Source organism: Hippopotamus amphibius, chromosome 3, assembly GCF_030028045.1.
Source record: "Hippopotamus amphibius kiboko isolate mHipAmp2 chromosome 3, mHipAmp2.hap2, whole genome shotgun sequence".
In the NCBI taxonomy this organism is placed as follows: Eukaryota; Metazoa; Chordata; class Mammalia; order Artiodactyla; family Hippopotamidae; genus Hippopotamus; species Hippopotamus amphibius.
The window spans coordinates 154733409-154759877 of NC_080188.1; the positions used below are offsets into that span (position 1 = coordinate 154733409).

At 51.7% G+C, this 26469-nt stretch overlaps 1 protein-coding gene across 4 annotated transcripts; it reads right to left on the reverse strand.

Annotated features, from left to right (window-relative positions):
* Positions 1-3384: 3384 nt before the first annotated feature.
* Positions 3385-26173, reverse strand: SLC41A1 (solute carrier family 41 member 1). 4 transcript variants are annotated; one of them, XR_009052774.1, is made up of 13 exons: positions 26017-26173; positions 25848-25934; positions 22263-23288; positions 14283-14390; positions 13083-13154; positions 12294-12438; positions 12012-12158; positions 11255-11402; positions 10319-10398; positions 9667-9801; positions 9217-9365; positions 7686-7774; positions 5871-6005 (listed from the first exon to the last, which is right to left on the reverse strand). XR_009052774.1 is itself a non-coding variant. In XM_057728698.1 (12 exons), the coding sequence occupies exons 3-12, from the start codon at positions 22635-22637 to the stop codon at positions 5820-5822; spliced, it is 1545 nt and encodes a 514-aa protein (XP_057584681.1). In that variant the 5' UTR covers positions 22638-23288; positions 25848-25934; positions 26017-26173; the 3' UTR covers positions 3385-5819. The 4 variants fall into 4 exon arrangements, 3 of the variants coding, with proteins under 3 accessions (XP_057584681.1, XP_057584683.1, XP_057584682.1); XM_057728698.1 differs by lacking the exon at positions 7686-7774 and having other exon boundaries at positions 3385-6005; XM_057728700.1 differs by lacking the exons at positions 7686-7774; positions 25848-25934 and having other exon boundaries at positions 3385-6005.
* Between the last annotated feature and the right edge of the window lie 296 nt (positions 26174-26469).

Genomic DNA, 26469 nt, shown 5'->3' on the forward strand with positions numbered 1-26469 from the left:
TGAAGGGAAGTTGGTCAGTGTTAGAAGTAAAGAAAGGAGACAGTGAGAGGAGTAGAGTGGCCACACCTCTCTGGCTTCTGTCTGGCAGACACCAGAGTCTAAAGGGAATATTTGGCCTCCTGTCAGGTGTCCCTGCTGTTGAGACTCTGCAGCTGACTAACAAGGCCCAACACCATTATATTTCCAAGTTATAAAGCAAACTTCCCTGTTAGGGTCGCAAACTCTCTAAGTACCTCTCTGATACCCTTTTCCCGGGTAGCTTCTTTACAGAGAGTGAACGTGCTGGTCAGGCCAACACATCTATCAGGCCCACTGACCATCTGGTCTTATGCACAGGCTTCCGTGAGTTTGTGGGCCTAAGTCAGCCTCCCTGAGATGACTTCTGGATGGGATCGAGTTTCCGGGTGTCTAAGGATGAAGCCGGCTCAGGGTCACAGTGCACTTACCCAGTGGAGACCTGTGAAGCTGGCCGGTCCGCCTCACTGCCCAGCTTTGTCCAACTTCAGTTGCACTCACTCCACTAATGAGCAGAATCCAGGGTGGGTTCTCAATTCACCAGTTCCTTCATATTCCTCCCAAACTCTATATTCTGAGTATTTCTCTTCTTATTTCAATCAACATTATAAAATAATAATAATAAAAGCTTCTGTTTATTGAATCTTCTGTGTGCCCAAGGGCTCCACAGAGAAGACATTACTGTCCCATTCTACAGATGGGATTATTGGGGATCGAAAGAGCTGAGAAAGCTGGGATTCAAACCTATGTCTACTTCTAAAGCTCGTGCTTGTTATTATATTTAAAATTAAGCTGTATGAGGAAACTAGGGAGACTTCTCAGAAGAGTATGGCATCATCAGCATGTTTTCCAAGAGTTGCCTCACTCCAAAAGTGGACATGAGCTCAAAAAACAAGAATCTGCCTTGATTGGAGAAGGCAGGCTGGCAATTGCGCCTGGTTGTAGGAGTAGGAGAATTCTAATGATGCTCTGGGGTATCCCAGAGGATTCTGGCCATCAGCTTTGACCCTAACACAGGGAAAAGATCAACCCCACTTAACTAAACATAAATATAGCCATGAAGTCTTTCAAATTATGTTTAAATTTTTTTCCTGTCTGGCCAACCGGTCCTCACTTTTCTGCATCTTGTTTTGTTTTTCATTTTGTTTTTTTTGGCCCCACCGCACGGCTTGCGGGATCTCAGCTCCCTGACCAGGCATTGAACCCGGGCCACAGCAGTGAAAGCCCAGAATCCTAACCACTAGGCCACCAGGGAACTCCCTGCAATTTGTCTTCTTACCAGCTTTAAAAAAATTTCTTTTTCAAGCCAGAGATCTTCTTGAGTCATATTAAACTATTTTATATTTAGATAATATAATAAAATATAGTGCAGTAAACAGCAATATCCTGTGCATTGTTCAGTTACTGAATTTTAGCTGGAGACAGTGGGATTTCAGGAGACTGTCAGCTGACTGATCTCAGGGTTGGTGGTGTTGCCTGTAATTATGCTGCAAAAATATCATCAGGGATAGGCTGGCGCCTGGGAGGCTTGTTTTTAAACGTCCACTGGAAGATGTTGTCTATTTCTGTAGACAATTATCATTTTTGCAGCAATACAAGGTGTCTCAAGGGCAAAACTGAGATAACAATCACCATATTTTTGATCATTTCAGTATAATGTTTTTATGTGCTCTACCCAGGGACACCTCCGCCAGCTCTTTCATCTGGCTCCAGGCATGGTGGGAATGCACCGGGCTGAGAGAAACCTGGGTATGAATCTATGACCTTGGGCAAGACACTTACTTAACCTCTCTGGGCCTCAGTTTCTCCCTTGTAAAATGGTGATAATATTGATTTTGCAGAATTATGAGATAATACTGAAGTTGTAAATGAGGCCATTATTTAAAATTGTGTCATAGAGTATAATATACTGTATATTAAATATTACACAGATAATAATTAACAAGCAATTATCCTCTTTTCATTAACCCTTAATGGCCTCACTAACATATTCCTGCTTTGAAGAGTTAGTCCCAGAGCCCAGGCCCGTTATGAAAGGCTGATTTCTTAAATGTTTTCAATAGGAAAAAAAAAGGGAAATGAAGTGATAGATGGATGTGTTCATTAACCCGGGGCGGGGGGGAATCCTTTCACAGCATATTCATATATTACATCATCACATTATATATTTTAAATATCTTGTATTTGTCAGTTGTAGCTCAATAAAGCCCCCCCCCCAAAAAAAGGCTGATCACCAAGCAGGGTAGAGCTCAGCACTCTGTGCTATAGAACACTGTCACCACGAATCCTTGGTGGATGTGTCCTGGCCGGGCAGTGGTTCCCCAGAAGAGGTTTTGGAGTCAGACAGACCTGGGTGGGGCTGCACTGTGACTCTGCCCTTCCCCATCTGCCATCTCAGAAAAACTGCTTCATCACGAACATGTGTGTGTGTCTCAGTGGGGTTGCGTTATCACCCCCTGCCTTCCAGACTCTAGTCATGTGAACTATTTGTAGTTCCCAAAAGCACCAGGCTAACTTCTCTGCTTAGCTTACTGTTTCCTCTCCAGGATGGTTCTCTCCTCCCACATGCTGCAAACTCCTATTCTTCCTGGCTTCCTCGAAGACTTGCCTGACTCTCAAGACTTGGTTAGGTGTCCTTTCCACCTGCCAGCTCCCCAACCACCTTCGATTTACCCCTATGGTCAGGGTATTGACACTGCCTAGTCATTGGCCCACCTCCCCCTCACTTTAAAATTCACTAGTATGTTGGGGTTTAGTGGACGCCAGGCACAGTGTTCAGTGCTTTATGTGAATTATCTTATTGAAGTCTCCTAACAACCCTAGGAAATACGTATGAGTACAGATGAGGAAACTGAAACTCAGAGAGGGCAAATGGTTTGCCCAAGGTCACACAAATACAAGCAGAAGATCTGGGATTTGAACTCAGGCCTGTCTGACTCTAAATCCTTTGCAGTCAGTTGTAAATTTCTAAGAGCTTACAGGGTAGAGCACAGTGAAGTCATGTGTCAGTACTCAACAAAGAATAGCTATTATTATTTTGACCCAAGCAGATTATAAGCCTCTGGAGGGAAGGAATCTTAACCCACAGGTGCTTGCACCCTTTGCACAATACCCCAACTGGGGCCGAGTCCGTGTGTGGAGAGCACGGACAGAGCAAGTCTCCTGGAATATGTCCCAGAGCAGCTCTGATCGCTTCTCAATAAATGGCTGATGTTTTCTATCACACATCTCTGTGTTAAGAGATATTTCATTTCTTGTCAAGACTCTGGCCCCTTTCCACTTCTGTGTGAGGAGGGGATGGGACTCCGGAGGGGCCCAAAACAACAGCGGAAGCTGCTTTTCGATGAGACACACGGGAACCACCAACCACCTAAATAAACGTCCTCTTTATTTTACCAAATATAATTTATCAGTTACGTTGACATTTGTCAATTCAGTTATAGTCACTATAAATAATTCTCTTAGGACACAGTTCTGTAGCTTTTTAAGGATATAAGAGTAAACCAATGTTGCTCCTCACAGCCAGGCCAAAAGTCCATGCAGTTTGTGCAATCCGGGGAAAAGAAACGGATCTTCCATGAAAGTCATGAAGTCATGAATTTCATTTTCTTTCCCTCTCACCCCACAGTCCTCCCTCTGCTCACACACTCAAGGCTTGTGGCACGCCTACCTTCCTACTTTTGTGGCCAAGGAGGGCACTCTGGCATCCTCCAGGGCAGCCTGGCTGAACTCCAGAGATGAGGAAGGGGTGAGTGACTGGGGCAGGGGTGACTGCAGATCACAGGGGCACAGTCTCGGGGGCGGAGGAGTTGGTTTTGGTGCCTGTACAAGAGTCTGTGTGCAAATGTGTCGGGAGGTGGAGGACAAGACGAAAGAAGGCCTGAGGAAGAGCAGGACAAGGCCAGGCTGGTGTTAATGAACTCTGCTGGACACCACCCCGGCTAGATAACCTCTATGATTCCAATTCTAAGGTTCTAGACTCTGGAAGGAGGCCTGGGTGGAAATGGAGGGAGAGAAAAGTCTCTGGAGGTAAAGGGCAAGTTCCTGGGATGAAGCATGGTGGGGATAAGAAACAGGGTCACTGCCTAGTCTTCCCCTGGAGATGGGCCCTTTAGGCTACAGAGGGGAGGGTTTAAGAGGGAGGCTGCGGATAGACAGGCTAGAAAAAACCTGCATCCAAATGCCCAGATTTGTACACATGTGAGTGTGGACAACAGAATTCTGACCTGTTCACAGTAATGTGTGGGGAAGAGGCAGAGGCTCCAGTGTTCTCCCAACCTTGGGCTGGGCAGAGAAAAGCCGAAGCAGTCAGTTGATGTCCCGCCTTCTAGCTCTGAATCCCCTTGTGGGTGGCTGGTGAGGAGAGGGAGGGAAGGGAGGGTGAGGAAGGGTAGTTTAGGGAAATCAACAGTGCCTGAGCAGTGGGGCTGGGGGCTCTAGCTGGGGTCAGTGTTGCACGGGGGTGGGATCTAGGAGCGGAATCTAGAGGCGGAAGCTGGCTTGGTGACAACGATGGAAATACAGCGAGGAAACTTTCTCTGCCAGGTTGTAAAGGGCACATGGCCTTCATATCCGGGGAATAAGGCAAAGTTAGAACTGTGCTTCCTTTACCCCTAGCTAGTCAGTGCCTGGCACAGGACCTAACTCATAGTAGCCACTCAATAAATAGGGCTTAATGAATGTTTCAGACCAATGCCTGCAGAAGAGCTTCTCTTGGGGAGGCTGTGTATTTGTCGAATGAGTGAAAGAATGAATGGATGGATGATGAATGTGGGCAGGAGCCAAGGGAGAGGAAAACTGACCACCACCGCATGAAAGAATGAGTGATTTCAGGAAGTGACAGAGTCCAAGGTGACCACGTGATTATGGCCTCAGGAGAAACAGCAGCGGGGAAACACCCCTGGCTGCCCTCAACCTCCCAACCATTCCCATTCCCAGCATACCCATTCTCCGTCCCTAATCTCGGAACCCAACCGGGCAAGCTCTGGGGAAGGTGGTGCTTAGAAACAATTAGAGATAAAGGTTGAACAGAGATAAAGCATCAGTTCTCTGGGCCTGGGGAGGATGTAGATCTTGGCAAACCTATGGGTGGATGTGAGCCAACAGGGAGACCAGGCCACGGCTCATTTCTTCCTGGACGAAGCAATCAACTTGGAAAAAAGACCAAAGGGAGGGGCTGGTGGTATTTATCAGGAAATTGGCTAAGGGGCATGCATACAATGTAAGGGGTTCACCTCATTCTTTTTGGGAGCAGGGCAGAGAATAGGGCTGAGATTATTTGGGGCCAGGAGTAGCTGTCTCCTGCTTAGTGCTCTGAAGTTGGTCCATTTCCAGAAAAAGTATGTGTGTGGGGGAGGGCAGGGGAGGGGAGAGTGACATTTATCCCTCTGTTCAACCAAAAAGAAAAAAAGGAAAACAAAGACAACCCCCACCCCCAAACCAGAGCCTACTCACAGAGGCTGAGTTTGCTAAAGCTAAACCAAATGTCCCCAGATCCCAGACAGAAACCACTGCCCCCATCCACCTCACCTGGAGGCACCCACCATGAAATTGCACTTGGTGATTGTCTCAAAGATCTACTCGTACTGTTCATCTCAGTCCATCTGCCCTGCCTGAATTCTTGCTCTACAAACTTGGCTCAATGTATAAAAATTCCCATTGAAAATAATGAGAACTTGGTATCAAAGTGAAGTCCTAGAAAGAGGTGGGAGTGTCGAGTGGGATGGGGTGGGGGAAGAGGAACCCCCCAAAAATTTCAAACAGAAAGTGCAGACAGGTGGAGAGAAGAAGGTTGAGTGACCAGGCTAGTCCCCGACATCCGTGTCTCGGTCCCCAATGAGCCAGAGGACATGGAAGCTGAGTGCTAGGAGCCCAGTGCCAAGCAGGTCCCCCAGGGCTGTCAAGTACGGGATGGAGAAGTTGTCTGGGTCCAGGCCCCGACCCCACATCCAGTGCACCATCCAGTCTGCGATGTACAGGAGAATCAGCACCTGGAGAAACAGAAGGGCCCAGCCTGTAGCCATCCCCTCTCTCCAGGGGGAGCCAGAGGCCACACGATCCACCCATTCATTGCATCACAAGGCTTGGCTATCCACAGTCCTTAAGCTGGAACAGCTCGTCTTCCCACCCTGGCAACTCCTCTATGATCCTTCACCCCACAGTGACCACCCTGCACGGACGACAGGCGTAATCTGAGGTCTTTGGGAAGGAAGAACTCCCCAGAGTCCCCCGCATCAGCATCACACTCTGCTCCCAAATTTACCAAACAAGATGCTTCCTAATGGACATCCTACTTGATGCAGGAATTCAGCCCTCTTGCCTCTAATTCTGGGTCACCCTATTCTCAGGTCACCCCAATTCCTGCCATGTTGGCCTCTCCGGGAGCCCAGCAGGGGGCTGGGGGTTTGCTTTTCATACAGGGATCTGTCCTCAGAGCAGAGTGGAGTAAGGACCGTGTTTGAGGCTGCTGCCGGCACAGGTGTCCGAGTAACAGTTGGTCACCCCAAGCTTGCCTCCTCCCGACCCTTCCCATTCTGCTGTTGCGGGCTCGAAGAATGCACGCTGATTTGAACATTAGTCCTAGCAAAACAGAATTAAGAATAAGTCGGCTAAATACAGAGCAGACAGTGCATATCAATTCAGAAGACATTTGGGGTTATCTGCTGCTTTGATTTATCTGTGCCCTTGCTTTTCTTCCATTCCTACAGAAAATTCAGAATGATCTAGATTAGAACCTTGCTGGTGGGCCCAGGACCAGTAGCATCAACAACAGCTGGGAGTTTGTGAACAATGCAGGCTCTCAGGCCTCACTCTGGATCTCCTAAATCGGAATCTGCATTTTCACAAGATTCACGTGCACTTTTAAGTTGGTGATGCACTTGGTCTAGAATACTCTGGGGGAGTGGGCGGGCCTGCATCTTTTATATACTCTGCATGATTCCTGACATTTGGGATCCCCACATGACTGCATCTGTGTGAGAATGAAATGGTTTCTAACGGTAAAGCTCCAACACAGTCATTTGAGAGGTTTTACCTTGACTGTACTTTGTAAATACTGTGGTATGCAAATTCTGCCCGAAGGGGACCAGATACCGGAAGCAGGGCCCACTGGGGGATCTAGAAGCCAGGAGCGATACCTATTTTTAGGCAAACTTGGTTACTCTTCTGTCTTCTCTCCAAGGAAGCCAGAGGTTACAGTTCCAGCACCCTTCATGTTCTGCCTTGCCCCACACACAACTGCCTTGGACTCCTGTGGCCCTGGTGGCCCCGGCCCTGGGTGAGGGCTAGCCCCCTATGACGTCACACCCTTGCCAGCAGCTGTAAAAGTGTCTTAAATAAAGAGCGTGGCCAGGACGACTTCGGGACGTGTCCCACGAAGGGAACGGCGGCAGCTGTCCCCACATTCCAGCCTCCTGAGCAGGCCCTGGGACACATGGCTGGGAGGAGGGAGTGAGGGGATCAGGAAGAACCTTTAGAGGGGATCAAGTGCAGGGATGGCCCTGCACAGGCTAGAGAAGGGAGCAGAGGTGAGAGTGTCCCCCAGCGTGTTCACCATGGGGAATGGAGCCGGGCTCATCCTTCCCGACGTGGCCAAGGGCTGCTGTCCAGCCGCAGACCCTTGGCACACACACCTTCCCCTTTCCCACCGAGTGTGCTTCACCCCAACTCACAACGGAATGTGGCAGCTTGGGTAATTGCTGCAGGGAAACTGCATGTGGTTGGCCCAGCCCTCGCCAAGAGGTCCTCACATACAACGTTTCTAAAGTTGGGGGTGAAGGATTGGATAAGTGCTTGCCAACAGGGGACTGGTTAAATACAAATGTATCTACACAAGAGAAGGCAGCCATAAAAATCAGGGTGTTCTCTGCTCTTTACACAGGGCTGTGGAAGGACCTCTAAGATAAATTAAGTGAAAAAAGCAGGGTGTGGACAGCATGTACAATGTGCTATATGTGTGCTTAAAAAAAGGAGGAAAATAAGAAAAATATGTATGTTTGCTTGCATAAATATAGAATAAGCTTGACGTATATATAAGAAACAGATATAGATAAACAGAAGATCTCACTGTATAGCACAGGGAAATATATTCAATGTCTTGTAATAAACTATAATAGAAAAGAATATGAAAAAGGATATCTACCTATATATGCGTCTGAATCACTTTGCTGCACACCAGAAACTAACATAACATTGTAAATCAACTATACTTAAAAAAAAGGAAAAGGAAAAGAAACAGATGACACCGATGGCCTGTGAAGAAGAGAACTGGATGACTGAAAAAAAGGAGAGAAAAGACTTTTCACTGAGAATTCACTAAGAACCTTACAAATTTTTTGAACTATGTGACTGTTATTACCTGTTCAAAAAACAAATCGATAGAAATTGAAAATATAATAATATGGGTTATAAAGGGGCTGCATGAGAGAGCCTTGCAGTGAGGGAACCATTCTGGATCTTGACTGTGATGGTAGTTACATGAATATACATGTGACAGAATTGCAAAGAACTACACACACACACACACACACGAGTGCATGTATAACTGGTGCTATCTGAATAGCTCTGTGCATTGTACCAACACTGATTTCCTGGTTTTGATGTTGTGCTCCAATTATGCAAGATGTTACCACTGCGGGGAACTGGGGAATGGGTACATGGGATCTCTCTGTACATTTTTTGGGGCAACTTCTTGTGAATATATAAATATATCAAAATAAAAAGTTGAAAAAAATGTATTAAAAACAAAGGAGAAAGCATCTTAGTATTACAGGGTGGCAAGGCTGGAGGGGATCCTACAGATTACCTAGTGTAGTGGTTTTGACACATTTTCAAGCTGCGAAACGCTTTATTCAAGTGAAATCCCCCGAGGAAGCCCAGCTTGTGAACAGAGCCACATGGAGCTTTGTGGTCAGGCTAGTGGGGGTGGCACCTGCCTGAAATCCACCACCTCTGGTCTACACCTCTCAATTTAAAAGCGTATCGTTGAAGCTCAGAGAAGTAAAACAACTTAGCAAGTCACATAGCATGTTAGTGACTTTTGCTGGAACTACAGCCTGTTCTCCTGAGCCCCTGTTCAGTGTTTATTGGCCACACAGTCACAGAGAAAGAGCTGGCAGAGCATCTGATGGGCCAAGCCTGGACCTCCCCTCCCATCCCTGCAGGGCAGCCCTGGCCCCTCCCCGTGCCCCTGCCAGTCCATACCTGGAGCAGTGCAGCTGTCATGTAGAAGACGATGAAGATGAGTGTGAGAGTGGTGTGCCCGCCCTGCATACAGCTGATGGTGTAAAGGAACACCAGGTGTCCTGGAACCACGAGGAGAAAGAGGACTCGGGCCGAGCGAGAATTCACATCTGGGACAGGGGAGAGAGGGTGTGAGGAGGACGGAAAGAGGAGAACTGGCTCCAGGAGGCCTTTCAAAGTCAGGAGGTACCATGCTACACTCCAGGGCAGCAGACAGCTGACTCTCTCTACGTCTCCATTCCATGGTCCCCAGCCCCCAGGGTGTCCCAGGAAAGGACAGTCTTCCCGCTTGGGCTCTGCCCTCCAGAACTGGTACATACAGCCCAACAGACAAGGGGAACCTACATATCCAGGCCCCAGCTGTCTCTTAAGTGATGGAGTGAACCTAGGAGGTGGGGACTCTGGCGTTACCAGGACTGAAGAAGGTGGTACAAGGGCTGGGGCAGCGGCGAGGGGCTTGCTCAGAGTTCTCCCCTGGCATCCCGTTCATGTGGAGGAAGGTGGAGATGCGGCTGGCCTGCACAGCCACCAGATTGCCCCCAACACCTGCAGAGACACATCATAAGACCTGAGACAGGGGGAGGGGGGGACTGGGGAGGGCATGATCCATTCCCCAGTCCCCAGGAGAAGAGTGAGACACTAAGAAGGAAGATAAAGATGCCCCTCCTCTCCAGGGAGTCTTCCAGGCTCCTCCCATCCCCCTACCATGGAGACGTGGTAGTCCTGTGTACCCCTGGCATGGCTGAGAGTGCAGGAAGGGATTCAGGCAGATCTGCAGACTCAGGGACCCTGACTTCTTCACCAGTGCAGCGTGTGCACCTGTGGTCCCACACAGCCAGAAGACAAGGCCCTGCCTTGCTCAGCCCATCTCCACAGCTCTGTGCGGACTCAGGTACCCAATGCTCATGCGCTGGTGCCAGTAACCAGTTTCAAATAGCAGTTTAAATCTTGAACCATCTGAGCGGAACTCTCTTGCTTACTAGAACCCTGACTGATATAAAGTCCCCCAAATCCTCTGAACTTGCCCTCTCCTTTCCCCCGGCAGCGGATACTAAGAACTCACCATTAATTACGGGTGTGAAGACAGCCATCCCTGCAAAGTTGGGGTTTGAGACAGTCTTGTCCAAGATGAGGCCTCCCACACTACATAGACACAAAGACAAGACACAAAGACCACTGAAAGCTTCTGTTCTAGTCCCTGGGATGAGAGGCATGGGTCATCTGGATGTGGGCAGCGAGGTGGCTCCCAGGAGTCCCTTGTCCTCCAGTCCTCGCCTCCCCTTGCCAGAACCAGCTGATGTTCTGACATTCACACTGGCACAGCGCCCCGAGCAAGCTGGCGCTGCTGGGTCAGGCAGCCGTCTCCTTCACCCACCTCCCAAGTTGGCTAGAGGAGCTGCCTGCTGTTCTGTCTGCTTGGTATTTATTTCCCCTTCTGGTAACAGTGCTGGGCTTTTCCTCAGGGAACCACCTCTCTCCAAGTCAGTCGCTGTGGTTCGAGTGACACTGTTCCAATGATGGCAAGGCCCTAGGCCCATCCAATCAGAGCAGCTCATCCCTAAGGCCACAGCGATTGGTTCAGGGATAGCCAGGTGACTGGATGACAGCCAATGACACTCTATAATGGGACTCTGCAGAACTGTCGAGAGAAAGAATCTCTCTCCCTGCTGGAATTAGTAAGTGTAAGTGCAAACCTGGAGCTGCAGGCCAGCACAGAGAAAAGCAGAGCCGAGAGACAGAAAATACTGGGGCCCTAATGATATCATTTATGTCCCTGAATCCTGCTGCACCTCTTTAGTTCCTTAAGCCACTGTGTTCTGTTTTCTAATGAAACCCATGTCAGATGGTGCCTGCCACTTGCAGCAGAAGGACATGTGACGGATCCACTGTTGAAGGCATTTCTGGGGTCTGCATCACACTTCCTCTTTCCGGGGCTTAAAAGTGAGTCTGTGGCAGGGAGGGGGGAGGGGGAGGGTGGGTATCAAGGGCCCGAGCCTACCTGCTGATGGCCATGGCAATGATGACAGGCTCCCAGCCCGAGTATAACACCTCCCTTGTGGCTGGGCTCCGTCGGGCCAGCACCACCCAGACAGGCAACAGGGCCACGAAGAAGGCACACACCAGGGGGTAGATGTATTGCCAGACACCTGAGAGAGGCAGAGATGGGAGGGAGGTGAGCACCGAGGCTCCCTGCTCCCAGCCTCTCCTTGGCTGCGCCTGCAAATGCCCCGACAGATCAACAGTAACACCACATTAAATGCCAGTAAATCTATTACCTCATTTGATGCTTACTGTAAACCCAGGAGGTAGATAGGGCCAGCCTTTTCCATTTTGGAGATGAGGAAACCAAGGTAAAACCTCCTCAGACATTGAACTTATTAGGGGCAGAGACCAGATCCTAAGTTTCTTGCTTTGATTCCCCAGAAATCCCTATCTCCCCTCTTCTTCTTCATTTTGTAAACAGATTCCAGCCTTTAGTTCCTTTCCTTTGCCCTTCCCCCTTACTTTCCAAGGGAAGTAAGAATATACATCACCAAGCATATTTCTCAAATACTTTCACCCCTGCTCCTGCTGCCCGCGTGAATTTGAGATAAGTACTTAGCCTCATCTAAGGTAGGGAGTTATTACCAGCTGGGTTCCAACCAAATAGTTAAGAACATAGAAGAAATCCCTACACATGTGTAAACCCACTACCATCTCTCCCAATCCCACCCAGGAGTCCACCCTGGTCACACCCTCGGTGGCCTCAGCCTCACCCTTCTCTAGGTAGAGTCCCCAGCTGATGCCTGAGAGCAGTGCCAAGGTGATGAGGTCGCCCAGGCTGGCGGCAATGGGCGTGGCCACATTGTCTGGGTTGATTCCAATCTTGCGAGAGCCAATGATGACTCCAATCATGATCATGCCTGGGGAGGAAGGAGAGGGGCCAGGCAGGGAAGGAGAGATAATGCGGTATCAACCAACAGAAGGAGAGTGGGAGGTTTAGTTGACACCCTGGGGCAGCCCTTCCTATCCTCCGGCCCTTCCCGTCCCTTCCTTACCCAGTACCAAGGAGGCAATGAAGGCAGTGGCCACGCTGCTGGCACAAAGAAGGAAGGCATGTGAGATACTGAAGTGGCCATCAGGGATCCAGCCAAAGACGACGGCTGCGATGGACGCCAGGAAGCCCACCACCGTGGCCTGCACCTGAGAAGGGGAGTGGTAACTTGGAGAGCAGAGTGCTTCTTAGCTGAGGTCACTGAGCACTCAGCCAGACCTCTTCCTGCCCTCAGCAGCCCCAGGAGGCAGGCAGGGCTGGCCTACCCAGGCCTCCCAGGCTGGAATGATGTCTTTATTTATTTAGTTTCACACCAGACACCAGTACTGAGTAGTGCACCCTGCAGGAGCCCAGGACATGTTACTGGCTGAATGAGTGTTCCTCTGGGGACTGGGGGAGGTTCGACAGAGCCTGAGACTTCAGTCCAGACACAAGGCCTGGGACTCAAGGGGGAAGACTCCCAGTCCAGAACCTGTCTGGCCTCATGGGGGGATGAGACAACAATGGTCAAGGACCTTCAGCACTCCTGAGTCTCCTCCTGAGTCGGATCTGTACGGACACAAGCCCTTTATACCACTGAAAGCCAAGAACTGACACTGGAGATACTGGGGTCCCCCCCATCTTGGCTGTTTTCCTGGGAAACATGGTTACCTCCTAGAGTCCCTTTGGGAGAAGCCAGCTCAGCAGGACGTTGGAGCTTCACTCAGTAGCTGAAGGTGGCTGACTCAAGCCTTTCAAATTCCTGACCAGAGCGGAAGCGTAGCCCCACCACCTCTGGTCCCTGCTCCCTTACCTGGATGAGGGCCATGTTCCCAGTGATCATCCGCCAGAGCTCCTTGCGTGTGTCCATGTGCCCGATGTTGGCCTGGGAGAAGAAGGACAAGGGTCTGGAGCTCCAGGCTGGAAAAGGCCTGCAGCTCCATCCATTAGGATCTTGCCTTGGATCAGCAGGCAGTGCATGTGACCTACGACTCTGGGACCAGGACATGACCCCCAGGGAAAGGGAAGCAGGGTCGAGGGGCTGGGGTGAGAGGGAAGGAGCAAAAGAGCCTTGAGCTCCTGCCTCTGGCTGGGGGTGGGAAGGGAGCTCCCAAGGCAGCCTCCTTTTCTCCCTTCCTCTCAGGGTAGCCTCTGAGCAGAGGCTGATTCCATGCTCTGCCCCGCTCACCTGGGCAGCTCATTCCCACATAGGTTAGAATGACCTGATTCATCCCTGGCTCTGAAGCCAGCTTGCCATCTTAGGGAGGAAAGGTCAGCTGCTGGTGCAGGATGGAGGCCACGAGAGTGTTTGGGAAGGAATGAGGCGGCATGGGAGTAGGCCAGGAGGGCAAGCTGGGGAGGGCTAGGCTGGCTGCCACTTCTCTCTGCTGCCTTCTCCAGGCTCATGGCCATGCAGGGACATCCCTGACACTTGGCTCCCCTGGCCTCCTGAGTTTTACTGTTTCCTGCCTCCCACCCCAAGGCCCTGTATCTGGTTCAGTCTCTGAACCATGACGGCTGATCTAAGAGGCTGTGGGAGGTGGGAGTGCTGAGCAGCCCCTCTTCATCTATTCCCGTACAGAGGAGCAGGCTGCCATGGGGGAAGGGGAGTGGGATGGGAGCGGGGCTGCGGAGGCCTGGCTCTGCTCCTGCCCAGCTGCAGAGCAGGGCTGGAGATCAGAGGAGGCCCCCCTCTGTGCAGGTGGGGGGACCAGCATGATGCTCGCCTGTCAAAGCTGCATAAACAGTCACGAGGCGGGTTGTGAAGCAGGGGGTGGGGCAAGAGTCCAGGGATGGCTGGGACATCCAGAAACCGAGCCTGGGAACCACTCTGGGCAGAGAGTCCCTGCCTAGGAGTAGGACAACCAACCTGGGGTCTCCCTACTCCTTTCTATCCCAGACCCACACGGCAGACCTGGGCAGTTGAGAAAGGCCTGCAGTGATCTCCTAGTCAGGGCTCTGGGCTGCCCCGGAGTCCTCTGTGTGCCCCATTCCTCCCAGCCAGGACACTCACTGCGGTGGAAAGCCTTGATGCCAGGGTCATTTCCAGGTTCCCCTTAAGCCCCAGCAGTGCAGGCACCAGGATGAAGACCTCTGTCACCTTCTGGAAGACTTCCCAGTGCTGCAAGGTGAAAACAGGGCCCCAAAGAGCCATCATCGAGGTTGAACATGAAACTGAGTCCCCCTAAAAGTGAGTTCCTGTTCCGAGTTTATGAGTAATATCTCTATCTAAAACTTCATCCCCTTTTTTGTCCCCTCTGACCTCAGTCCTGTGCTAACTGAATATCAATCAGCCAGAGAGATGACTAAGATGTCTCAGGTCAATGATAACATCTTTAACGTACAGATTCAGGTTGCTTCTTCAGGTTAAGATGAGCTTGGGTCGTGGACCACCAGACCAGAGACTCTTAAACAGTAGGCATTCTGAGTCCTAACACTACAATTAAGAAATGTCACGAGATGATGATTAACCCCAGCTTCTTTGTTCTTCCCCTTTAAATGCCCCTTACACAAACACCAAGTGGGAGTGGATCTGAGGCTTGTCTCCCATTCCCTTGCTTGGTGCCCTGCAATAAGCCCCTACTTTGCTGCAGACCCGCTGTCAGAGTTTGGCTTTTTGTGCTGTGCACACACGCACCCTCGCTTGGTTACTATGGGGTCGTTTGGGAGCAGGGGCTTGAGGGGGAAACGGAATCAGCAGGGAGTGAGCGCGTCAGATGCCTTCCCTCCAGGAACTCTGGAAACAAACCAAGTCCATGGTGCTCCAAACAACATAGCCCCTCTTAGTGCCACCTAGAACAGGGGAGATGTAGTGGGTGCCTTCCAGTCAGGAGGCCCTAGCCTGGCTCTGCTTCTTCTGCCTGCTTTGCGGAGCTGGGGAAGATGGTGGGGACCTACACAGCTGAGTCACCCTGGGCTGGCTTACACCCCAGAACTCCTTTGCAATCTCCCTTCAAATTGCCTTCAGTCTAGTTTCTCTGTGGCCTCGGCCTTGAGTGGTGTTGTCTCAGCTGTTGAGCGCTGGGCTCTGCGGGGCTGGGGTTGAGAAGATTAGAGAGTTTGTTTGGTTTCTATCTCCAAGGGCTTTGGGCCTCAGCCACAGCAGCTCTCCTTCAGAACAGGCTCTGAATGAAGACTGTGGCCCCCAAAGCTCAGAGTGCTGGTCTGCAAGAGGCTTTTCACTCATCCTCTGCACTCCCTCATCCCACAAACCTTCCCCAATCTCTCAGTCAGTAAAGGGAAGTGTACCCAGCAGGGAAAGCACTGGACTGGGAGTCAGGAAACATGGATTCCAGCCCTGAGACCATCAGGCCTGGCTCTCCTAATCTGTTCCTTCAGCTAACATCTTTTAAGTCTGCACTATGTGCCAGGCTAAGGGCTCTATGTGCATTTTCTCATTTTATCCTATCAGCAACCGGTGAGGTAGGAGCTATTTTTAGCTCTGTTTTGTAAATGAGGAAACTGAGGTTCAGAGAGCACTGCACTCCTTAGTGCTAACATGGAAAAATGTAGGAGCCAGGATTGGCTATTGGAAAGCTACTTTAGTTGCAATTGAAACTGAAGGCTTGCAAAGAAGCCTGGGGCTGTATTGTCATCCCAGGGGCAATGTAGGTTCCTTTCTGTATTCCTTTAACTCTTTTAAGCATGCAAAGCCTTCAGGTTTGGAGAGGGGAGGGGTCAGGCGGCCAGACAGAGTATGCAGGCTGATCAGAGTATCAAGGTCGGGAGGCAAAGTGCTCTAATGACAAGGGCCCTGGACTGAGAGCCTTGGGTCTCCCACAAGAGACCACAAGGATGGGCCTTGTACTCTGCCCCCAAGATCCTCCCACAGAGACCAGCAGGAGCACTTTAGACAAGTTATAAGGGCCTTGAGCTCCTGACTATAAAATGTACACTTCAGGGATCAGATGGGATGGTCCCTAAAGGCAATTTCAGCACTGACACTCTATAGTCTATGATGAGCAAGGCTGCAAATCAAACCCACAATGAGATATCGCCTCATACTCATTAGGATGGCAACTATTAAAAAAAAAGAAAGAAAGAAAGAAAATAACAAGTGTTGGTGAGGATGTGGAGAAATTAGAACCCTTGGGAGCTGTCGATGGGAATGTAAAATGGTGCAACCACTATGGAAAACAGTATGGCCGTTCCTTAAAAAATTGAGACGAGAACTATTATGTGACCCAGCAACCTCATCTGTGGTATATACCCAAAATAATTGAAGGCAGGGTCTCAAAGAGATATCTGCACATCCATGTTCATAGCAACATTATTCCCAACAGCCAAGAGGTAGAAGCAAACCAAGTGCCCACTGACGGATGAATGAATAAACAAAACATGGTCTATACACACAAGGGAGTATTATTCATCCATAAAAGGAAGGAAATTCTGTTACATTCAACAACATGGATGCACCTTAAGGACATTATATTAAGTGAAATAAGCCAGTCACAAAAAGATAAATACTATATGATTTCAATTATGTGAGGTATCTAAAGTATTCAAATTCCTAGAAATAGAAGTAGCATGGTGGTTACCAGGAGCTGGGAGGAGGGGGAAAAGGGAAGTTAATGTTTAATGGGTGTAGATTTTCAGTTCTGCAAGATGAAAAAGTTCTGGAGATCTGTTTTACAGCAATGTGAACGCACTTAACACTATTGAACTGTACATTAAAAATGGTTAAGATGATAAATTTTATATTATGTGTTTTTTTACCACAATTAAAAAAAAAAAAAAAAGATGAGGGGGCTAAGGCCAGGGTTAGAGACCAGGGGAGGCTGGACGCTAGGGGGTCCTATAAAGGCAAGGACCTCTCTTTTCTTGTCACAGTTCTTTTTGTGGGGGTGTGTGGGCTTGTGTATTGATGTGGGAGAGTCCCTACCAGGACCCCAGGGAGGGCTCACTTCATTAGGGCTGGAGCGTACCCTTCCCTGAGCTCCTGGCCCAGCTCCTCTCTGGTGGAAGGCGCAGAACTCTTTTTAGGGAAGGCTCTCTCTGAAAACGAAGGATGGGAAAGGAACCCCCTGTCCCCCCAGCCACAGGTGCTGAGCTTTCAGGCACCCACAGGAAGAGCCAGGAAGGATCCAAATCCCTTCTCAGCCATGGAACCCCCAGAGAGAAGGCAGCCTCAGTGAGCCCCACCTGCCCTGGAGGAACTCGGGGACTGGAACGCTTGGACACGGCCAGTGCATACCACTGGGCCTTGAGCTCCCAGCATGGAAGACCTTGCTCTGCTCCCCCTCCTCCCTCACCTCAACGGGACACACAGCTCCAGAGAGGAAGAATTTCCTCTGCTTCCCTCCCCACCCCTCATAAGGGTGGCTGACTGGGGATTTTGGAAGGTCCTTTCAGAGCCCAGTCTCGTGTCCCCTCCTCACTGCATAACACCTGCCCCTCCCAGCTTCCAAGCAGCCAGCTCTGTGAAAAGCTGCGCTCTCCAGGTAGGCGTATGTAAAATATGTATACGTATTGGCAGAGTGAAGGAGCCTGGAAAGATATACTCCGAGTGTCTGCCAGCAATATTTCCTGAATTGTTTGTAAGGAATATTGTTTGTCTCTACAATTAAGAAAAAAATGTATGAAGCTCAGCTAAGCCCCTCTGGCTGCCACTATAAATACTCCCCAATCCCTGTACCACCCAGCGCACACACACCCTCTCCTTCAACTACACAAGGGCCTAGAAGGGATGGGGTTTTAGAGGTGATAGGATTCAGAACAGACAGGCAAGGAGAACCATTGGCTGCGATCACACCCCTATGCAGAAGTCTTCCTGGCCGGCCAGGATATAGCCTGGAACCTCACACCCCCTGCCCCCCTGCCCAGCAAGGCCCTGATCTGGCACTTGGGTGAGAGTAGCCAATGCCTAGGCACATACTTTCTTCACCCACAAAAGCCTCTCAAAGACGCAGCTCAGGCAGGGGAGCCCCTGAGATGTACACACACACACACACACACACACACACACACACACACACGTGCGGGGCTCTGAGAGAGCCCAGGACGCAGAGCCCGGGAAGCAGGCTGCCCTGAGGTGAGCAGTGGGTAGAGTGTGGCAGGGGCCGACAGTGTCTCTCCTTTCCCCTTTGGCCTAATTCAGGCCCATCCTGTCCATCCTGGCTGGAAGCGCCTACTCCTGAAGTCAAACCCATCAGCCAAGCCTTCACCCACGCCTTCCTGCTCTGCTGGGGATGGAAAAGGGCACATTCCAGGAAGCACTTGGTAGGAAGTGGGGAAGGGACACATGGACAGATTTCACTGCTTCTCAGAAATGCAGCTCCTCTTCCCTTTCCTTCTCTGTCCATGCATGCGGGGGAGTGAGGGCTCACTGGTCCCTGATATTTTGGGGGTCAGGGATGAGACTGCTCCCCTCACACTTAGAAGTAGTCCCAATTCAGAGCAATCACCCTAAGTCTTACACCTCAGTGGCCCTGCTGCTACTTCATCCGGGTCCTTCCAGCTTGCCTCTTCCATCCCTCACCTCTTCTGGCCTCGCAGACAGACCCGTGCCTGCCTTTAAGTGTTCTGCCCTGAGCCTTCTTCCCTTCCAGGAAGACAGCAACAGGGATAAAAGTCACAGCTGGAGTCAAAGACATGGAGAAGAATAAGATCCCTAGAAGCTCTGAGAACCAGGCTGTGGGAGAACATGGGAAGTTGGGCTGGAGTTGACTTTTCAAGGTGGGGACTGAGTCAGCTCAGATTAGAGTAAACCCAGACTTCACCTGAGGCTTTCCCTGCCACCCGCAGACATCCTCTAGGTGTCCAAGCAGAAGGACCTCAGGGCAGCACCTGGGTACAGAGGGCTGTACAAAGTGTGATAAGAGCGGTGGACATGTGGAACCCAAGCATCCTGCCCAGGAATGCTAGCAGCCGTGGGGGCAGTCCAGCCACGGGAGGAATGCCTCTTTCCCACTCTACTTCCCCAAGCCCATGTTTGCCATTCACTTTCATCTTTGTAGACTCTTCTGTATACACAGCGGGAAAGAAAAGCCAGAGGAGGAGGAGGTGTTTGGGGGAGGGGGTGTCTCCTTTCCTTGGGGTCCTCAGCAAGTGAGCAGTGAGTTAGGATAAGGAGCTGGGAGTCTCATCTGTGTTTTTTTTTTTCTCCCCCACCTGTTTTAACACAGCTGGGAATTCCCGTGAAGGCTGGCACACCACCTCCTGTCACCCCCATCCCTCAAAAGGCTGACAGAAGAGGGGGGTAAGATGCTCTGAGGCAGCCTAGGACCAAAGCAGGAGGTGGGGCGGGGCATCTGCAGCAAGGAGGCTCCCAGATCCCAACCCCTTCAATTCCAGCACTGGGCCCAGTCCTGCTTTCCTTCCCAAAGGCTATAGGAACTTTCAGCCACGGTGGGGAAGTGGCAGCAGGCTGCAGTCCACTTAACCTTTTCCTACTTCCTTATCTCACTGCAGAGGCTGGCTGTACATGCTGAGTGGAGAGGAGGGCAGATAAGAGGAGACAGAAATGGGCCTGGGGAAGAGACTGGGGCTTCTGCAGCAGTGGAGAAACACGGGGGGCCGTAGACCAAGGAGACATCTGCACCAACACAGCCTTCTGCTCAGCTGCTCTGAGACACTGGGGACACTCTCCAACCAGCCCCTCCTGATGGTCCCAGCCTTAGGGCCCCAGATTCCATCCCACTGAAGGTCATCTTAGCTTGTGAAGGGGGAATGTGTTGTGAACCCTTGGAAATTGTCCTGCTCTTCCTGAATCTGAGATGGTCAGTCACCCCCTTCATCCCCTTAGATATGGAATAAGAATCTCCCTGTGGGCCCTGATCTTTCTGCTCCCACCCCTGCCATGATATCACTGCAGCCACCTGCAGGGCCTGCTCCAGACCAGCTGTGGCAGGAGGCTGGGGGAGGGGGACGAGGACAAACCAGCCACTGTCATCCATACCAACTGGACCTTAGCTCTGGGGTGAGCCTAGGTGCCACACCAAGGGCAAATGCTGGCCCTCTGTGGGCACACTGGGCAGGCTCCAAAGATTCCCTACCTGTGTTTCTCAGTGTCTCAGGACCATGGGTGAGGGGTGGGGCAAGATGTCAGAAGTCTCTTCCAGCTCTAGACTTCTCTTGAGTGTGTCAGACGGCGGGGGGAGGGAGGGGCCCTCTAAGAACTTTCGTTCTTGCTCATTTTAGAATGGAACTCCAATTATTCCCGATTCCAGTCTACCCTGCTGGAGAAAGACAAAGAGAGCTGACTCCTCCCAAAGTCTTTAACCAATTGGTGAACCATGACTGCGGTGAAGGCCACAGAGGTTAATGGCATAGGTTCTGAGTCAGATGACCAGGGACACATCACCTAATGCCTCTGAGCCACAGGTTCCTGCCTCGTGGGCCCGCAGAAGAGCCCAACAGATGCTCCCCACTCCTGTTCTTATTATCCAGAAAATAAAACAACCCCTTTCCAGGTCACCATCAGACCCTGGCTCTATACCCCTTTGGAGGCACCAAACCAGAACTAGAAAACTCTTAGGATGAGAACCAAGGCCACAGGAAATGGACAGAAGAGGTGGAGAACTGCTACTTTGGTCTCATTTCTCCTCCTCCCATTAACCCCATTCACTGCCCTAGGAGGAGGAGCAGCTAGCAGGGGGAGGAATCCAAAGCCAGCCTTCCCAGCTCCAGACATGAGGAACAATCCCCAAGATGACAGGTTAGGGGAGAGAGGAGGCATGACATAAACACCATCCTCATTAGCAACCAAAGGTGCGGGTTCTCGTAAGGACTCAAGTCAGTGTGGTCCAGGTAGACGTCATTGAAAGAACCACCTAGAACCCACCACCCTGTTTCCTGGGACACCGGCATGGAGAGACTTGACCGCAGGACCACCACATGCATCGTTGGTAGGGTTGGCTTGGCAAAGGGGAGGGGATGCTGAACTCCATGTCCTCCTGAGAGATTCCATAGTCAGGGACACACTGTGGTGGCGGTGGAGGGGTCCCAAAGGGCAAAGGCCAGATCTCCTCCAGCTTTCGTATTTCTCTGAGTACCTAGGACAGAGCCCAACATTCGGTAGGAATTTAATACATGCTAATGTTTAACTTAGATAAACCCAGCACCTTCAGAAAGCTCTGTGTGCCTTACTGAGCTTCAAAACCTTTAGCCGGAAACAAGGCTTTTAACCACCGTGGGGACCTGGAGGTTCTGGGTAAGTCCTAACCCATAATATGCTAACATAGCATATCCCTGGCTCTTAGCTTCCCAGTCCTCTCAATTCTTCTCCTTAATTCTACCCAGGAGCCTCACAAAGCGCACTCTGCCCACCGTGGGTTCATGAAAGGTAAGGAGAAAGGAGGAGAGACAGTTCTGCCCAGGTCTGATTATATTTGTCCCCATACATGTCACATAATTAGCACTTCTATGTCTTAGCATAGCAACCCGCCACCCCCCCCCCCCCCAATCATGTATCAGACAGCATGTGCCCACCCCCATCCCCCAGGGAGATCCTGCCAAGGTTACAGGTAGACAACCAACACAAAATGCCTTTAAGGACCTTCCCACTTAATTTGAGACCCTCTTGGCAGCTGGACAAATTCCTGCCTAGCAGGGGGAAAAAGGGGAGACTTGAAACTGAGCTTTCTACTATGGGTATCCTTGAAACCCCAAAGTAAAGGGAAAAGAAAGTATAAAGGGGAGACCTATCTAAATGTCTCCTACTAAGCTGGGCTCAGCAGAACTGCCCAGGAGGGGTAGCGGGCAACAACCCTATTCCACCTCTCTTCTTCCAAGCCTGAGCTCTGGAATCAGTTCTGCTTCTGTTAAGCAATACTGCCCTGACCACCTCCCTGGGGCTACCGAGCTTCCTCAAGGCTTCTGTAGAAAGTAAATAGATGAAGAAGAAACCCAGGGCATGATCCAAGGGGAAACAGTATTCCAGGAAGCAGCAGCTGCTTCTGACAGGGAGGTGAAGGAACAGCTCTAAGAGACAGTTTCCCAGGAGGAAAAGGTGGCTCTGGGCCCAGGGTCAAGAGCTGCCCTCCCCAGGTCCTACCTGCACGATGTCCAGCACCATGCCGGCAGCCACAGTCCCAAAGCCTGCCAGGAGGAAGGGAAACAGCACTTGCAGCCCGATGGAAAAGGAGGTCTCCTTGAGTGGGGAGGGTGGTGCGGGGCCGCGGTCTGTGCTGACGTCATCACTTTCATTGCTTTGGCTCCCATTCTCCAGCAGGGCGTCCTCCTCCCGAACTCCCTTGGCGTTGGCCCGAGACTCAATCACCACCACCTCTACCCCAGCCCCATCAGGCCCCAGGAACTCTGAGGTCCCAGCCAAAGGCTCTCGCCCGGGGCCATCTGAAGAGCAGGGTGAGGCAGAAGGGCCAGTCCCGTTCAGCTGGTGGGCGTCCTTCGGCTCTGGCTTAGAGGACATGACGGGAAGGGAGGAGGAGAAGGGGGAACTCTCTTTTTTTGCTTTCTCTCCCTTTTTAACTCAGGAAAGAACCTAGTCTTGGGGTGAAGCCAGGTTTGGTCGCCGTGGGACCTCTTCCCACGGCTCTCCGCTCCTATCAGGTGCTGCAAAAACTGATCCACCAACAGGCAGCCCCATCAAGCACTGAAGCTACAAGCTGGAGGGGAGCAAGAAACCCCTCACCAGACTCTGCAGCTGGCCACTAGGGGTGCAGATGCCTGACCCAGCCGGCCAGCGCAGTGCTTGGGGGAAGCTTCTCTGGCCTCTTAACTTCTTTGGTTCTCAGCGCAGGCTCCTCAGAGCAGGGGGCATCCAGAGTAGATGCCAGAGAGCCCAGCCAAATCTGGGGTGCCCTCTGCGGTGGCCCTTCTTTCATGAAAAGTAGCCTGAGTTCAGATCTTTCAAAAGGCAGCCTCGGCCTGGGGCTGTGGCTCCTTCCCCCGCCTCTGGCTGGGCTCCTTCAGCTTCCCGCAGCTCTTCGGGCTCAGCTGGTCCCAGGGCACTGCCTGTCGTCTCTCTTCCTTTTTTCCAGAGATGTCCTTCCTTCCTGGGAAGACCCTGTATCTTCCCAAATCCCTGGTCCTTAAGGTCACAAGAATCTGTATGGAACACCTTATGTGGGAAGAAAGAAGACAAGAAAAAGAGAATGTTATGCTACAGCAGAGGACAGCTCCTACTGGGGGAATCCTCCCACAAGGCAGGTACAAAGAGTTTGCTATTTGCCTTCCTTTTTTCACTAAAATCACCCATTCCTGCCCTGTGACATCTGGATGCCCAGAGGGCACGATCCCTGCCATCCTCCCAAGAGGCAACCCACTGTCCCACAGGGACCACCACCGTGGTCAACAGCAGTGAGACGTGGCCAGCCTGGGATTGGGAAGATGCTGTGCAGGAGATCTTGGCATTGCCTTCTCAGCAACCGGGGATGATAAGGGATGTCCTGGGGATGATCCCTTCTTCAATGCCCATTAAGAACCCAAGATTATTAAGGTGTGGTCTCCCAGTAGGGTCAGTTACAAATTTAGTCACAGCTCCCTGTAGCTACCCTGCTGTAGAAAGTGACTGTTTACAGTCACACAGGGCAAATAAGCAGGGAGAATTTGATCACCGAGTAAAGGTCCCCAGACCCCTAAAAGCCTCAGCCCCTGAGGAAACAAACAAACAAACAAACAAAAAACAACTGGGAGGACTCCCTGGGCAATGTGGCAAGCCTGCCAGACCAAGGCCAAGAGCCAGAGGCCTACCCACTCCTGCCCTTGAGAGTCAACAGTGTTACAAAAAGCTCAGACACTGACTTGGATCCAGGCCCCTGTTCCTATTTCTCTCCCCCTGCTCTTGGCCTTGTGAGCTTATCAGATAGGACAAGGGTGTTATCTCAGTTTCAAAGGAAAGAGGGTAAAGCTACCAGTTATTATGCACACATTTCAGTTCCCTAGGTTCTCCCTGCTCCCCAGGGTTACTGAGAGTTGGATATAATGGAATTCTTAAAAAACAAAAACAAAAAACAAAAGCACCATCCAAATAAATAAGTAAAACAAAGCAAAATAAAAAACAAAGCAGCATAAGCCAATATGCACTTGCTCCCAAACGCATGTCTCTTTAGCTGCAATGGCCCCACTTTTCTTACCTAAAGGAATCCTCAGGCCTTGACCCCACTCTATTCCACCGCTCCAGAATAGCTCTCACAAGTAAAAAATAAATTTAAAGAGAATTTCCCTAGTTAGGATGAATAGGTCTTTAAGTATTCAAAACACACACAATTAGTCAACTCCAGTTTGGGAAAGGGTGGATCAAACTCCAGTAACTGGCCCACGGGAATTGTTTTCTCTTTCTAGACACTCACGTCACCAGGACTCCCTTTTCCAGTCTCTTTAAACACTGTCCTGTGGTTCTTAAAAACCCTCACTAGAGATCCAGGAGGAAACCTCTGAGCAAGAGAGAGTCCACTGCCCCTGTGCCAGAAAAGTTTCTGAGTCCGCGAAAACTTGACCCAGCCTCCTCCTCCCGTCTTCCTAGCAGGTCACCTAACCTGAAAGGGGGCTCAAAGGAAGAGAAGCCAGTCCCTCACCCCACTCCTTCCAGTAAAGAGGCTTCAGACAGCCCTAAGGCCCTGGGATGAAAGAAGCAAAAGTGACCCAGGATGCCCTGATGAAGGGACAAAAAAGACCGTCTTAGTATCCCCAAACGCAGGGAGGGAGAGAAGTATCTGCGTGGCCCTCCCGCCTCTCCCCGATTCAGACTCAGCAAATACGCTGCGCGCCAGGTCTCCCGCCCTCGCCACCCACCCCCTAGACCCAACAGGACTGACCTGCCCCTCGCTTGGGAGGAAGGGGGGTGCCTGGCGAGTGGCAGCAGGGACCCGTGGTCTCGGGGGGTGCAGGGATCCCCCTCTTCTCATCACTCCTCCTCCTCCTCGGCACTCCTCCTCGGCCCCCGGCGTGCCCCCCGACACCCCCAGCCAAGGTGAGCTTCCAGCCGCGACACCCGGCTAGCTACATTTCGCCTCTGCGTTACTGAGAGGCCGCCGCTCCGCTTCCACGAGGGGGAGATGGCCGGGGAGGGCAGGATATACCGCCTCGGTCCCGGGCGGGGGCGGGGGGACCCGGACGGGGGACCGTGGGGCCGAGCTCACTCGCCCCCAATCGCTTCTTGCCCGCGGACTTGGGCCCAACTGGTTGGCTGCTAGTGGCAAACGTGATCTGGGGCAGACTGGGTGGCACCCCCCCTCCATCAAAAATAGATTCCGGAGGGACAACTGCAGCAGCCAATCGCGGGCGGGGAGGGGGCGGGCTCAGGCCCGGCCCGGCCCCTTTCCTTCGCTTCGTGCCCCGGAGGCGGGGCGCCGGCGGAACGCAGTGCGAGGAGTGACGCGAGCCCGAGGCCGGCTTGCGGGTCCCAGCGCCCATCAGCCGGCTGCCCGATGTTCCCACTCGAGGCGCCTTGCCACCTCCCTGGCGCGCGCCCGGCCGCGCTGGGGCCTTCCCTCGCCCTTTAAAGGCGTGTGCGCCTATGCGCGTCTATCCTGCATTTTGAACGTTTCCTTGAGCCTCTGGCCTTCGGGGAGACTGGGACACCTCCCCGTGGAGCCAGCTAGCTCTGACCTCCGGGGCTCAAGCAGCCATTCCCGTGCTCTTAACTCCGCGCTTGGTTCCCAGAGAGAACCGTCCCTACCTTGTTCTTGGACACAACTCCTCTCCTGCTGGCTTGTCTCCTCGCGCTTCCGCCAGATTCCGCGTTCCTCCAAGCGCGTGGCTCAGCCTGATGAAACCGGTCTTAATAAAGTCCCAGCCTTGAAAGGGGTGGGGATGGGCGGGCGCGAGGGAAAAGAGGTCAGACTCACCGCTGTGGTCCTATACACACCACCTGAGGTAGGGGCAGAGGGGAGCCTGGCTTCCGCTGACCCACTGATCCCGGTGGCAGCATGGGAAGAGATGTCTCCATCCCGGGGTAAACGAAATCCAACTTTCCCTGACGCACCTTATGGGATCAAAGAGGGGTGTTCCCATTTCGCCTTTTGCCACTTCCTCCCAGGGGTAGCTCCACCTCTCCGCGCAAACCCAGTGCCGGTTCTTTTGGGGATGTTTTTGTGCAGGGGGTGTGACCTCCCCCGTAAAGGAACCGCCACCCCAGGCTTTCCCCTCTTGTGAGTGGAACCTGTGACCAGTGGTTCCTTCCTGTCATTTTCCTCCCGGAAAGTGGCTCAGGGGTGCATTCGAGCATGACTCCAGACCCCTGGATGGGTTTTGGAGTAGAGGTGTGCCTGGGGAGAGACCACAGTGCTGGGTATGCAGCT

What these genes read in the sequence shown, in the direction of transcription:
- SLC41A1 (XM_057728700.1), bottom strand. Translation starts at nt 22,637, where the DNA reads ATGTCCTCTAAGCCAGAGCCGAAGGACGCCCACCAGCTGAACGGGACT. An exon ending in CATTGCCTCCTTGGTACTGG is followed by an intron (nt 12,159 to 12,293) that starts GTAAGGAAGGGA and finishes CTTCCTCCCCAG; the next exon opens with GCATGATCATGATTGGAGTC. An exon ending in TACCACCTTCTTCAGTCCTG is followed by an intron (nt 9,366 to 9,666) that starts GTAACGCCAGAG and finishes CCCCTGTCCCAG; the next exon opens with ATGTGAATTCTCGCTCGGCC.